Source organism: Lytechinus variegatus, chromosome 1, assembly GCF_018143015.1.
Source record: "Lytechinus variegatus isolate NC3 chromosome 1, Lvar_3.0, whole genome shotgun sequence".
Lineage (NCBI taxonomy): Eukaryota > Metazoa > Echinodermata > Echinoidea > Temnopleuroida > Toxopneustidae > Lytechinus > Lytechinus variegatus.
In genome coordinates, this window is record NC_054740.1 from 28,950,040 (window position 1) to 28,966,121 (window position 16,082).

Here is a 16,082-nt window from a genome sequence, read left to right on the forward strand (position 1 = left end):
TGACTTATAACCCAGTGAGACCTATTAATGAACAGCATAAAATTGATACTAACTCCTGATCAATCTTATCATATTTATTTTAGTTTATTAAAAAAAAGAATTTCCAGTAATAAATAAAGAAGAAATCCAACACAACTGTACTGGCATACATGTATAAAGACATGTGGTTTTGGTTGGAAATTATCAACTGCTAAAAGTAATGTGTAAAATAAGCTTGACAACTTTGTCTTTTTTTCTTAAAGTCAACATAACAATATTTGTTTAGCAACAATGCAGCTTTAAATTAAGATTCAATATGAATAATTTGGCTTGCTTAAAGCTTTGTCAAAATTTATTATGCAGATCATTATAATACTTAATCTTTATTGCAAAGATATTCTCTTGAAATCATCACTGCTCACTTAAAATTGGATTTGAACACGGTTTAAATAATGCAAGAGCCACAGAACTACTTCATCTACCAAATAGAACAATTCTTGGGTATACACACATGTAAAATAAAGCCTAGCTGAATCTATTGGAAGCACCAGTCTTTTCGACTCATAGGTACATAAACACATTGTTTGCATAATCTGAAATTTTGCTTCCACTCACAGTAGAGCAAATTATTCACATAATCCTGCATTCAACTTTTTTTCTTGAACCATTTTTTGCCCTCTGATACATGAAAGAATAAAACTGAGTGCATAGCATTACTCCTTTCATTGCCTCTCCTTTATTACTTCATTGGCCTATTTCATGATGGAGATTGTATGCAGACAGACACAATAAATGGCATTGATTGCCTGAGATCATGAACTTCTTCAGGTCTGTCCCATCTAAGGGAATAATGAAAACAAAAATACCAACATGTACTTGACTTTGAGACTACAATTGACTCAATAAAATTCATGGCAACACCATTAATATTTCAGAGCTGCCAACCTTAATAGTGAAAACAATCATATTCTTTAATTTCTTTTATCATATTTTCAAGCTCAAAATTCATTTTTCTTTTTGGAAAAACATACAAGAAAAACATACAAAAAAAAATATCATAATTCGCTTAAGTTTTGGAAATCCTTTTGTATGTTTTTCCCTTTAAAATTCCTACTAATTGGCAGTTCTGATATTTGAATGTATTTACTTAAACAATGTCAACATACCCTTCTTTCATGAAATCTGTTCTTGAAAACTCCTCAGGTCCAATTCTAAGCTGCAAAGCAGGTGGACCCTATAAATAATCATAAAAAAAGACAACAGGCCTTTACACTATTCAAGTAATAGTTTAAAATGAGGAAATGTGATTTTCCCCTGGGAATTATTACCCAGGCACACTCTAGTCTGCCTTATTCTGAGTATCAGAAAGTTTGACACTATCTAGACAATGCTTGGTGAGCTTCACTGGTTGCCATGGCAATGCAGAGTGAAATAAAAGATCTCCATGCTTACTTATGAAGTTACTGATAACCCACTTCCTAGCTACATTACTGCACTAGTCAATGTATGTCGGCAATTTACATTAATATGTATTAATTGTCATTAATAATAATGGCAAATTATACATCTATATGAAACGACACAAGTGGAAGAGTCGTAGTGTAGTGGTTCTGACTCTCGCCTTGTAATCAGAGGGTCATGTGTTCGAATCCCACCATGGCCTAGCGTCGTTTGGCAAGGCGTCAATCCACAGTTTGTCACTCTCCACCCAGGTGTTAAATGGGTACCCGGTAGGATGTGAAAGCCTATGTAGTATGCTCTGCAATTGAGTCTTGAAACTCTTGTTGGAATGCTCCCAAGGTAGTGGATAAGGTGCATACATTGTATAGGGGCATGCAAGGATCCAATGACCGGGGTAATAATATATCTCTTAAGTGCATAGAGACGTCATGCAGAATATTATTATTATTATAAAGTACAACGAAAGAAGGCAACAAACCTACCTTTTGCTTGTTCCCACTGTTATCTGTTAAAACAGATAATTCCACTGCAGAAATATCCAATTCTTCCAATACCTCTTCTTCATCATCATGTACTACAGGTTCTGGAGAGTAATATCAGTAAGAAAATTCATGGTTTATAGTAACATAACTTCATTATGACACTTTATTTTTCAAATTGGCAACTGCAATACAGCCATAAAATTTTTTCTGTTGTAATTTTTACTAACAAATGTGATACTTATAGCCTTTACTATGGGAATGTTGGTTCAGTGGTCAAACCATTGCCTCATGAACAAAACATTGGTTCAATTCTTAGACAGGTCATGAATAAGGCTTCGAAACAGGGACTTTCTGCCTTTCCAAATGGTTTCATTTAGAACAGGGAAAGGTAAGTCACGTTCATGTGTTACGAATAAACTTGATAGTATCGTATTAAGGTTAAGTTTATTTCAATATTTTATTATATCATGTAGTTAGAATTAATATTGTGCTCTTCGGAACAAGGCTAACGGACTGTTTCCATGGTTTCGAAAAAGGATTGTGATGGCAAGAGGATGAACTGTGTAGAAAGTAAAAGGTGACGTCTTTTATTTTATCGGGCGAAACTTAGTCGTTTTCTTCTTTTCAACCCTATATGATTTTGATCCGAGATGAAAGTTAATTATCTTGACTATTAGCTGAACTGATTAACCTTTCTACCCAGAGGTGAACTTTTGTCTGAGCTAGTGTTTCAACGCGTTGAATAGTGAGATTTGGATTGGAACCGAGTTTGAACATGTTTCTGCACAACATGCAAATGAACTATTGGGACTACACACACCTACCGGAGTACACTTCTGAGATGTATTATACACAACATTAATGAGAACTGCACAGTGAACGCTGTCAACTAGTTCAACATAGCGGATGAACTTTATGCAATTAAATCGCGAACTGGACTGTGAGTACACCATGAAAACCCCTGAATAAAACTGGAGTGTCGCTGCTAATACCGTATGGGCCCCAACGAGCCGCAACATGTATTTTTGGTAACTTAAGGTAAAATTTAATCTAGATCTAGAAGTAGAACTATATAAGCTAAGTCTAAGTAGGCCTAACGTTTTAGGCTTAGATTGAAATAGCGAGTTCATAGTCATAATCCACTAATAGCCGAAATAAAGGTAAAATGCCTTGGGATTGAGTGACGGTCATACAAACTGTAAAATAATGTTCGATTTACAAGTTTATTGAACCTGCTGATATTATAATTAAAGCATGGTGTTGGAAATTGGAAGAAACTTTTGTTTTTTTTAACTTTGTTTACAAGATGCAAACTTTTGATTAAAGGTCCAAAGCAGGACGATTTCATTTTTACTTAACTATATGATTGCTTTAGTGTAATTTTTTTGTGAGTTTGAAGTAGAGATAAATCTCTGTCATAACAAATGGGGGCTTGTTGTCCGGGAGATGAACGTATTCAAGTCAGATCTCTTTGAGTATTGCTTACAATATTGATATTACATGGTGGTTTTCTTTGTTAGCTCATTTTTCTTGGTAAACTGACAATATTTCAGTATGGCAGAAGAATTAGATATTGGAAAATTTATGCAGGCCATATCCCTTGGTGAGATCAAGAAATTGAAAAAGAGTGAGTTGAAGACAGTCGCCAGTCACGTGGGCTTGAAGATAGAGTCAAAGCTGAGAAAGGATGAAATAGTTGACATTTTATCTGACCATTTTGGACTCGAGTCAGTAGATCGCAAAGGCAACGGCAATATTGATGTTGAGTTAGCGAAACTAGAATTAGAGAAAGAGAGACTAAAAGTTGAAGCCAAGCAATTAGACATAAAGAAGTTGGAAATGGAATCTAGTCTGAAGTATATTCGGTTTGATTTGGCTAAAGAATCAAGACTGGTGCCAAAATTTTGCGAGGATGAAATTGATGCTTTCTTTTTGGCTTTTGAAAAGTTAGCTAGGAGGTTAGATTGGCCTAAGCAATTTTGGACGCTGCTTATTCAGACTGCTCTTGTTGGTAAGGCCCAAGAGGTATTTTCGTCTTTGTCTGAAAAAGAATCGGAAAATTATGAGTCAGTGAAGGCAGTTATTTTATCTGCATATGAATTAGTACCTGAGGCTTATAGGCGGCAGTTTCGGGAGGCTAGGAAAAAGTCAGATCAAACATACGTTGAGCTTGTAAGAGAAAAGACGATGTATTTTGATCGCTGGGTCGGTGCTTTGAAAATCAAATCTGATTATGAGTCTCTTAGGGAAGCAATGATCTTAGAGGATTTCAAGGGTTCTTTGCCTACTCAGACTAGACTACATGTTGAGGAGCAAGGGATTACCCAGCTGCATAGGGCTGCTGTAGTATCTGATGAGTATGAACTGTTGCACAAGAATAAAGTGGGCCCTAAATTTGAGAGTGTCAAGGAAGGGTCGCTACCCAGGTCAAATGTTAGGTCAGATATGAGCTCTCAGTCCCAGCATGAAAGCAAAGCAGGTGATCCGCAGGGTGCGCGGGGTAAATCTAAATTGCAATGCACGTATTGTTCAAAGAAAGGACATACAGAATCAAAATGTTGGAGGTTAGCATATGATAAACATGACAAGAAGGAAGTGATGTTCATCAAACCGAGTACAACAGAGCAGGTTGGTAGAGAAGTAGACCGAAGAGATAAATGTCGTTTGACTAAGTCTGTTGATGATTCAGTAGAAGGGGCGACTGATGGTTTTCGCAGTTTTCTGTCTCATGGTACTGTGTCTCACTCTGATGGCGAATCTAAGCCAGTTGTTATCCTTCGGGATACTGGGTCGTTGCAAAGCCTGTTAGTTGCAGATGTCGCACATTTGCCTGAGGATAGTTGGACAGGGCTATATGCGCTTGTAAGGGGCATTGGGGAAGGCTATATCTCGGTGCCACTGTACAAGGTATTCCTAGAGAGTGATATTGTTTCTGGGTTGGTTTCAATTGGTGTAGTTTCTAGTCTGCCAATGGAGGGCGTGCATATGTTAATGGGCAATGACTTAGCCGGTGAGAGAGTTAGAGGTTCGCCTATAGTGTCTGATGATCCTGTTTCTGGAGCCGAGACTGAGCAATTGCAGGATGATTTCCCTGGCATATTTCCTGCATGTGCAGTAACAAGGTCACAACTTCGTAGGTCTAAGAGGGATGATGCTGAGTCGGTGGAGTTGAGTGATAATTCGGAGGTCTTGTTGGCGGAAACGTTCTTCCAGGATTTGGAGAGGAGGGCGGACGAGACAGAGTCTAATGGTGAGAGGTATTGTCGGTCATCTCTGATCAAGGCTCAAAACGGTGACCCTTCACTTCAGCGGTTGTTTGCAGTGGCAATTTCTGAGGAGGAAGCTCAAGATAGCCCACAGTGTTTCTACATAAAATCCGAGGTCCTGATGAGGAAGTGGAGGCCTCCGTCAAGACCAGCCACAGAGGAATGGTCGATACTTCACCAGATTGTTTTGCCTCAGTCTTATCGGCAGGAGGTTCTGAGGATGGCACATGAAATTCCGGTAGGCGGTCATCTAGGCACCAGGAAGACCCGGTCTAAAGTTACCAAGCATTTCTTTTGGCCCGGCTTACATAAAGATGTGTCGGAATTTTGCAGGTCTTGCCACACTTGTCAGATGGTGGGGAAGCCCCAACCTTCTTTGAAGCCCGCACCTTTGATCCCAATTCCGGCGTTAGGTGAACCTTTCAGTAGAGTGTTGGTAGACTGTGTCGGCCCATTGCCTCGAACCAAGTCAGGGTGTAAATATCTTTTGACAATCATGGATGTGTCCTCTAGGTTCCCTGAAGCAGTACCTTTAAGGACGATTACAGCGAGGACGGTTTTAGATGCATTGTTGCACTTTTTTACGAGATATGGCCTTCCGAAGGAGATACAGTCGGATCAAGGATCCAATTTTATGTCTGGTGTTTTCAAGCAGGTCATGTCTGAATTGGGTGTTCACCACCTCAGATCCACAGCTTATCACCCACAATCACAAGGTGCAATCGAGAGGTTTCATCAGACTTTGAAGACGATGATCAAAGCATACTGTGCAGATTTTCCAGATGATTGGGATAAGGGTATTCCTTTCTTGTTATTTGCTATCAGAGATGCTCCGAACGAGTCTACCACCTACACGCCTTTTGAGCTTGTGTTTGGACACGAGGTTCGGGGCCCCCTTAAGTTGGTCAAGGAGAAGCTCTTAGAGGAAGCAGGACCTGAAGAGTGCAATATCTTGGAGTATGTATCTAACTTCAGGGGTAGACTTTCAAAGGCATGTGACCTGGCAAGGGAACACTTAAGGATTTCACAGAAAGACATGAAGGTCAGAGCTGATCGGAAAGCCAAGGTTCGAAGTTTTTCGCCGGGTGACAAGGTGTTGGTACTCTTACCTATTCCGGGGGAACCTCTGAAAGCAAGGTTCAGTGGCCCTTATGTTGTCATTAAGCAGTTGAACAGTGTAAACTATGTGGTGAGCACACCAGATAGGCGAAAATGTCGGAGAGTATGCCACATCAACATGCTTAAGAGATACTACGAGCGTGAGTCAAGTGCACCAGTGGTGGTGGCTACCATGTCTGATGTAGCTGTTACGGCGCTTGAGGAGGATACAGAGGGGTCGAAGCCCTGTGGTAAAGGTGCGTGTGGGCATAGTGACCTCAAGGAAGCCATACCTCCTAAACTTTCTAATTCTGAGACAGTTAGGGACTTGGATGAAGTCTTGGATTATCTCCCTGAGGGTCGTAGACGTGATATTATTGATTTGATCGGTGACTTTCCTAGTCTTAGCTCTGACGTCCCAGGGAGGACATCATTGGCTGTGCATGATGTGGATGTAGGGGACGTTGACCCTATCAAGCAGCATCCATATCGCTTAAATCCCACTAAAAGAGACCAAGTTCGGGCGGAAGTTCAAATGATGCTCAATAATGATATCATAGAACCTAGTAAAAGTTCCTGGAGCTCGCCTATTGTTCTTGTACCTAAACCTGACGGAAGTCAGAGATTCTGTATCGACTATCGCAAAGTCAATAATGTAACAAAGACTGACTGCTACCCACTCCCCAGACTGGAGGATTGCATTGACAGAGTAGGAAACGCGAAGTGTGTCAGTAAGATAGATCTATTAAAGGGTTATTGGCAGGTGCCATTGACAGACAGAGCGAAGGAAATTTCTGCATTTGCCACCCCGGATGGGTTCTATCAATGTAAGGTAATGCCCTTTGGTCTTAAAAATGCCCCTGCCACATTTCAGAGATTGATGAATGAAGTCACAAGAGGTATTGAGAACTGCGTAGTGTATATCGATGATATTATCATCTTCAGCGACACTTGGGAGTCTCATCTATCACAATTGCGCAATCTCTTTGAGAGACTGGTCAAAGCTAACCTGGTACTAAATATCCAAAAGAGTGAATTCATGAAGGCCAGGGTAACGTATTTGGGACACATTGTAGGTCATGGTGTTGTTGCGCCTAGAGATGCTAAAGTTGAAGCTATTTTAGCTTTCCCACGTCCGACTGGCAGACGCGAGATTCTGCGCTTTCTAGGCATGTGTGGCTTCTATCGAAGGTTTGTGCCTAATTTCAGCTCCATAGCAGTGCCTCTGACAGACCTGTTGAAGAAAGGGGTTAGGTTTGTTTGGTCTGAGCGCTGCCAGCAAGCATTTGACTGCTTAAAGGCCATCCTTACTCGGGATCCTGTGCTTGCAGCACCGGATTTTAGCAAGCCTTTCAAGTTGGCCATTGACGCGAGCGACATAGGAGTAGGAGCGGTACTGTTTCAGGCCGATGACAATAAGGTAGACAAGCCTGTCGGTTATTTCTCACGCAAGCTTAATGGGTACCAAAGAAAATACTCGACGGTTGAGAAGGAAACTTTGGGTTTGGTGCTTGCTGTTCAACACTTTGAGGTTTATGTCACTAGCGGTGTTGGGGATGTACAAGTATACACTGACCACAACCCGCTTTCTTTTTTGGACAAATTCAGGGATAAGAACCAGCGATTGTTTCGTTGGAGTCTCCTCTTGCAGCCTTACCCTTTGAAAATAGAGCATATTTCGGGTAAAAATAACATAATCGCGGATGCTTTGTCTCGAGTCTAAGTTCGCATTTCTGTGTATATACGTTGATATAAACCTTGTGATGCTTGTGAAAGTGTTAAAAAGTGATACAGGTAATAATTGTATGGCTGTGCCATGTGTTATATATTTACCACTTTGTGACTTGTTTTTGATCACAACTATGATGATGATATTACTAGGGAAGTGATAATATTTTGCTTTGAAACAACCTTGTTTTCCTCAGTATGATATTTATCTTAATGACATTTTTTTTTCTTTATGGGTGGAGGCATTAGAAATAGTGATTTTTATTCTATTTTTTTTAACAGGAAGAAGCAGAAAATGAAAAAAAAAAAAAATGTCATGAACTTTCCTGTTAGAAAGAGGTGGTTTTCGAACATAAACAAAAGAAAATGTCAAGATGTTACATTTTACTTTCAATTTGTTTAGAGATTTTTACAAAGAAACCTTTGAAGAAGTATATGCGATAAAAGAAAAATATAATATTATTTAATTTTCAAAACATTTTTCTTTTCTTTTAGGGTGGAGGTGTTACGAATAAACTTGATAGTATCGTATTAAGGTTAAGTTTATTTCAATATTTTATTATATCATGTAGTTAGAATTAATATTGTGCTCTTCGGAACAAGGCTAACGGACTGTTTCCATGGTTTCGAAAAAGGATTGTGATGGCAAGAGGATGAACTGTGTAGAAAGTAAAAGGTGACGTCTTTTATTTTATCGGGCGAAACTTAGTCGTTTTCTTCTTTTCAACCCTATATGATTTTGATCCGAGATGAAAGTTAATTATCTTGACTATTAGCTGAACTGATTAACCTTTCTACCCAGAGGTGAACTTTTGTCTGAGCTAGTGTTTCAACGCGTTGAATAGTGAGATTTGGATTGGAACCGAGTTTGAACATGTTTCTGCACAACATGCAAATGAACTATTGGGACTACACACACCTACCGGAGTACACTTCTGAGATGTATTATACACAACATTAATGAGAACTGCACAGTGAACGCTGTCAACTAGTTCAACATAGCGGATGAACTTTATGCAATTAAATCGCGAACTGGACTGTGAGTACACCATGAAAACCCCTGAATAAAACTGGAGTGTCGCTGCTAATACCGTATGGGCCCCAACGAGCCGCAACATGTATTTTTGGTAACTTAAGGTAAAATTTAATCTAGATCTAGAAGTAGAACTATATAAGCTAAGTCTAAGTAGGCCTAACGTTTTAGGCTTAGATTGAAATAGCGAGTTCATAGTCATAATCCACTAATAGCCGAAATAAAGGTAAAATGCCTTGGGATTGAGTGACGGTCATACAAACTGTAAAATAATGTTCGATTTACAAGTTTATTGAACCTGCTGATATTATAATTAAAGCATGGTGTTGGAAATTGGAAGAAACTTTTGTTTTTTTTAACTTTGTTTACAAGATGCAAACTTTTGATTAAAGGTCCAAAGCAGGACGATTTCATTTTTACTTAACTATATGATTGCTTTAGTGTAATTTTTTTGTGAGTTTGAAGTAGAGATAAATCTCTGTCATAACACATGCAAGGTATGGCTACCCTGTTTTTAAAAATATGTTTAAAGGTAAATGCTAGTTTTGGTAACGATATAAAAATGAGTTCGTACAGAATCCAATGAAATGAACACCAAAGTGTCTGTTTGTATAAATAAAATGCATGTGCCAAAGAATTCTGGAAGAAATTGTGTAATTGCTGAGAAATCAGCAAATAAGCACAGGAATCGGGTAGGGCGTCGGGCCCGACGCCCTAAGCAATAATTATACATTGTCCCACGTGCGCTTATCTGTGTTGGGGATCTTCGGTGTGAACATTTTTCAGCGTAGATTTCAAGATTTCACAAAGTTCAGTTAATGTAACTGTACCAGATCTAGATCCTCGATGATATACTGACAATTAAGCCTTGTTTTACAGACTTTCTCATGAAATCAGTGTTTACTGCAACTACTGGAATTTCTCTTTAAATACAACCTATTTTGAATAAATTTTCATAGTACGTCTGATCAATTTTCCTCTTTTCATTCATTCATTCAACTCTACTTGTTGGGGTGACCCTTGCCCTTTAACATTGTCCTATGGATTGATCAAAAGCCATGTGCACATAGCAGGTAAAAGGCACCAACCAATTCATGAAGTGAATAAAATCCTGGGGGGGGGGTGCACTCAGTATATAATGCATAGTGGGAAAGTGCTGCAGAGGGGACCCCCATTTTTACACTTAAATTTCCGTTCCAAGGCATAGCATTTTTGTCTTATTCAGAGAAAGAACAAAGAAAGCCACTACAAAAGCATAGCATTTTCTTCTTAACGAGGAAAAAAGAAGAAATCCGCTCCAAAGCTTCGCATATTTTTCATTACGCTGTTCCAGTTGCATTGATCTGCTACAATAAGCTGCAATTTTGGTGAAAAGCGACCACATAGCGCTATTCGACCATCGCCTCTGCGCGAGCGCACTAGGCGGCCGTGCCACCGGGCTAACTGCATCATGCATGCATGCCCCTTCCATTGGGATGCATACGCACTCATACACTGGCGAGCCCTTCCAAGGACCCCGTTTTCACAAACATTTGTAGTTCCGAAGCCTGTTCCGAGGACCCTCCTTTTTACAATAAGCCTGTTCCAAGGCCCCCGTTTTTTGTCTCGCCCGCGGCACACCCCTTCAACTTGTTTGGTCGAGTGCCCCCCGGAATAAAATCTTCGGTTTTAATTGGCTAGGAAGCAGTTTTCTATGACCAATACTGTGGTAACTGTCACAGAATCACATAGAACTATTTAAACAGCTTTAAACAAATAATCACTTCATTATATGCTCCCCAAATATTCTGTAGAGACAAGACTGCAATAGACTAACCTGGTTCTATATGCTTGGGCCAGAGTCTATTGAATAATCTTGTCCACCACCATAGCTTTTCTGGAATGACCTTTTCAGGGATCTCCTTTGGCTGACCATACGACACATGACCCTTGACCTGGGCTGGAAACTCCTATCATGTTCATTTGAGGTATAAGTGTTATCTTCATTGAGAAATTGTCATAAGGAAAACAATTCTTGAACATGTAAAAATGAAAGTGTTGTCTTTATGAAAATGAAGAACTACCATCTCCTTCATGTACCTATCTTTAGTTTTGAAAAAATCCCCCAAAAGCACATGTCCACATTCCATTTCATTACTAGATTATATAAATGCATGTGCCCCAAAGCAGTTGGGGTGCAAAGTGCATGGATATAAAATAAATGTGTGTTTTATTGGAGAAATTTACTGATTTTTTCATGAGAATTTATTTTGATCGGGTGCCTGATCAAAATAATTATTTTTGTCTTGTTTAAAAGACCTTCTCAAGCAAGGAATGGGCTGAAAATTTCAGGATATGATCTTTGTAACTTTTTAATATCAAATTACTGATTATGTGAAGTAAGTGCTCAAATAGCTATTTTGAATTAAAAAAAAACATTACTGAGAGAGGGCACTATACTTAAATTCTAACAGCAGGGAAAAAATCCATTCTTTTGTTCTAATGGGTAAAAAAAATGAATTGAATGACTACGCTTTTGTAATGTTTGATAAAACTCAAGTATAGTTCACATTTAATACTGACACTTTACCAATGGGTTCATCTGGTTTATAGCACATCAATAAACAGCAGTATATACAAATGTGTGACTCACAAATAAACCAGCTTACCTTAGTTAATCCTGCCCATAGATAGCTGAATCTATGCTTTAGTGGCCCAAAATACCAAAATCTGCAACAAACACAAAATTGTAGCAACTTTGGAATATACAGTATCACAATTGATATCAACTGTGAAGGAAGGGATATGCAATTTATTGGTGTCAGAAAAAATGCAATAAACAAAGCTCATATTTGTGGTTGATAACAGATAAGCTTACAAAGCACAATGCACATAAAATAAAACAAAAAAAACAGGAACCTCATAATGTGCAATTAAATTTTTTTTAAATATTATTGGACACAGAGTAAATGAATTTATAGAGGTGGGATTTTAAACAAAAAAAGACAAGGTAACGATTCAAGATCTTGTATGTGCATTCATGTGCATGCATGTTCAGGCAGGCAAGTTCAAGTTCAAACTTTGTTTTACATCAGAACATGATTTATATGCATCATAATGCTAATCAGGAAGGGGGTGGCAGATTCCACCCCTTTGAGATCTCGCCCATCGACTGCAAGCTTGGGCTGAACATTGGCACACACGTCACCAATGACATCATCTACCAATATCTGCAGTTAAATTTCTCTAAATGATTCATGAGGGAGACTGGCTAATCCATCCCCCCAACCTCCCCTGAGATCTTGGCGAATACCCCAAGCACAACTGTACTGCTTCAATTATCATTACTTACTTATATTTTTTTCAGAGAGATAAAATATCCTTTTATTTGATATAAAGTCATGATACCCTGGGCTATTCATTCGATAGGTTATAAAATGTGAATCTTATTGCAACCATTGCACAAAAGTAAAGTTACTTTTTTTGCACAGGGACTGCACAGATGAAACTTACTTTGTGGCCTTTTCCTTGGCATCTTGTAACGGACCCCAGTGAATACTATTGACGGCATAAGACTTGCGTCCATGAGTTTCATCCTGGGGATTCAGTTTGAAAGACAGTGATTTATATGAATGTATGCATCCTCATTCCTGCCAATGGAATCATTATCAGTATCATAACATTTATCACAACTTATCATTACTTACTTTCATCATCCTCACCCTCATGACAATAATGCTACAGTCGCAATAACCCTATGATGGCAGTATGGCGAGTCGAAAACAGCTGCTTTGTTAATATCTATTCAATCCACCTATTATATGTAGGGGAAGGCGGGGTAAGTTGTGACACTTTCTGCGTTTTGCATGTTAGAATTGATCTGACTAGAAATATTGTACAAATAAGTACCTTGCCTTTAAATTTGATTCTTGGGAAATCTTTTTCACAAATATATAACTTTCTACCCCCACACTGAAAGTCATCATGACTTTCGAAAAAAAGATGTCAAATGGCTCAACTTGCCCCATCTGTGGGGCAAGTTGTGCCACAGTCTGGGGTAAGTTGAGCCACAAAAATTATGTACAAAATGTATGCGGGAAGAACCAGGATGTCAATTTTTCATTTAAAGTCTTTTCACTTGCTAAATCTCTATAAATACTAACATCTTCTAAAAGTAAAAGAACTCTCACGTGAATTTGCTCCTTTCTGCCTGCATATCAATGGCTTTTTACATTATTAATTTTTTTTTATTATACATTACATGATCACCATAAGAATTACCATGGCTCAACATGCCCCATGTTGATTTGGCTTAAATTACCCCAGTCCAAACTTGTTGCGATATTTTCTTATCCACATATTTCTTATGCATTCATCATGTAAAAGAGTATGATAAGAATGGGAATCCATACCTGGACTAACAACATTGTTCTTACTTCTATAATGTATTTCAAGACGTGTTTGGGTAAAAGCACTCATCTATTTTACATCCTTTTTTACTTTTTTGGCTGAAATTTGTATTTTTCCCTCTAAAAAAGTACCTTTTGTTTCAAAGTTGAAAACAAAGTGGTGGGGTTAAGGATCATGCAATAGGTCATCAATACATGACACCACCACAATGTCTGACTCATTCATTATTAGACTGGGGTGGTGGCTCAACTTGCCCCTATGCTCAATTTACCCCGCCTTCCCCTACTTGTGGGTGGTACAAAACATGTTAAAACAGCTGTTTTCGACTTGCCATACAGCCGCCGTAAAGCAAATATGACAGAGGGATAAGCATCATCATTAGTACAATCCAAATCTTCCTTGCAATCATCAAATCATAATTGACATCTACATAATTTATCACATGATTCTATATTCACCACTTCAATAGCATTGTTATACAATGTGTATAAAACAAAGGGGAATCCAATTTTCAAGGGCTTATATTTAAATAATATTAATAATATTTCAAATCAACCAAATATGAAAGAGCAACTCCTCAGCTTTTTTATTGATATCCTCTGGTACAACTCTTGACTCAACTAGCTGATGTTGATTGAAGACGGAAATTTCACTGATACCTCATCCGGGTGATTTCTCTTTCAATAAACATGATCGATTTGAATAGCCCTTTTGTTGGCTAGGTTAATGAATGCAAGGGTGACAAGGTTGCTCACTGACTCATCAGTTTTCCATTTGCTTCACCCATTTCACCAAAACTTGGAAAAATGAAATTCATACCTCTTTCATCACTTGTCTTCCAAGTTAATATATTCAGCCATGCATGGTGTCAGTGGTACAGGTAATGTAAATGTACGGATATTCTCTTGTATATATATCCCGTAAATGTAAATTGTCATGTTCAATGATTCTTTCATATTAGCTTTCTGAAATATACATTTATGCACTTTATATTCATAAAATCATTAATTTTCCACAGTAAAGTCACCTGTATTGACATGACATCTACATGTCTGGTTGAACCCTTGATGATTGCCATAGCTGAATTACACATCCACCTGACAAAAAAAAATAATACAAAAACAAATTACACACAAAAACATTACTCTTTCTACGTACATTAATCATAATAAATGTACATTTTGGGGTGACCCAACTTAACAAGCATACTGCTTTCATGCACATCAAATTTTCCTGATACATATACACATATAATGAGCTGTTGTGTATTTTTTTTAAAGTATGTGTACGATACCTCATATATAATGTCTCACTTTTATACATTGTAATGTTTGTTTGTATATTCTTGACTTTGTATATTTTTAATGGAAAATAAATGAATTCAATTAATCAATGAATATTTATATTGCACGATTTCTATGTGTATATACTAAACTGCATATTGCAATAATATTATCATTACCCCAGCTATAGCAGTGCTGCCTCTAGGTGTTCATGCATTCAACTCTTTTTCTTCTGGGTATCCATTCACCTTGCGTGGGTTGAGTGCAGCACAATGTAGGTAAATTTTCGCTGAAGGAAAACACACCATGGCTTGGGATAGAACCCACGTCCCTCAGATTGAATAATGAGTTATAACCGCTAGACCATGACACCCCCACTGACATATACTGCAACAGAACTGCTTTGTTCTACACAAACTTTGTCATTTATCTTGCTGTTTGTCTATTCTCATCTCCCAATACAACTAAAATCCAAGGTTTGTCAAAACATCACAATTGCAAACAGTTATTATTTGTTTGATGTCTTTTTTTTCTCTCAGCTTTCCAATACCACTTAATTCAAAACACTGTCTAATGGTAAATACCTGACATCAGCCTCTGCCTCTGAATATAAAATCCTAGCTAAAGAATTTGTAGCTCCAACTGGTATAATACCCAATGTCCAGTTTGAACTGACCACTTTCTCATCATCTCTTCTAAGGAGTCCAGTGATGACCTCAGCTACAGTACCATCTCCACCAGCAATGATAACAATGTCGGTCTTGACCAGTGATGCCGCTAAATCCTTCGCCTCTCCTTCCATCGAGGTCTGCAAACAACATCAGATGTAGTACTTCAAAAACACAATTCAAATGGATTTGATTTGTTTGATGCCTAACAAGACCAGAGGATGAATCAGCCCCTCTCTCACGCAATCTTCGCCTTTGGCCATGCGATCGTGACACATTTGAATGCATGTAGCCCTTGGCATAATCTACAAAACTGTGAAGCCATATTTTCTTTAAAAAAATTGTAACGAATTATGCTTATTCATTAATAAAAATCACAGGTTTGCACGAATAAACTATTAAGCTTGAAACTGCTTAACATTTTATTGACAGACTCTTTGTATTAGCAAAGCACTTCAAAATTTGGGATGAACTTTGATCATTTATTTTCCATTGTTTTTTAAATGAAGTATTCACTTGTTTTTCTACATTTTTTTTTCTCAATGGAAATCATTGACAACACTACTCAGATCATATTACAAAGAATTCATTGAGTTTGATCAGTAAAAGCCGAAATAATCAACACAATATTTGTTGGATCTGCACTTTGAAACTGAAATAACTGCATGTGTTTTTAAGATTTTAATTTTGATCGC

General features: G+C 38.1%; 1 protein-coding gene across 2 annotated transcripts in view; it reads right to left on the minus strand.

Annotated features, from left to right (window-relative positions):
* The window catches only part of LOC121410574 (acylglycerol kinase, mitochondrial-like), a 35,093-nt gene that overhangs the window by 2,102 nt on the left and 16,909 nt on the right, over positions 1–16,082 (minus strand). For both annotated transcript variants that reach the window (XM_041602760.1, XM_041602753.1), the window contains 7 exons: positions 15,304–15,527; positions 14,464–14,533; positions 12,540–12,622; positions 11,696–11,756; positions 10,864–10,996; positions 1,923–2,023; positions 1,146–1,213 (listed from right to left, as the gene is read on the minus strand). In XM_041602760.1, coding sequence (XP_041458694.1) covers positions 1,146–1,213; positions 1,923–2,023; positions 10,864–10,996; positions 11,696–11,756; positions 12,540–12,622; positions 14,464–14,533; positions 15,304–15,527 — 740 coding nt within the window. The remainder of the gene's footprint in view (positions 1–1,145; positions 1,214–1,922; positions 2,024–10,863; positions 10,997–11,695; positions 11,757–12,539; positions 12,623–14,463; positions 14,534–15,303; positions 15,528–16,082) is intronic.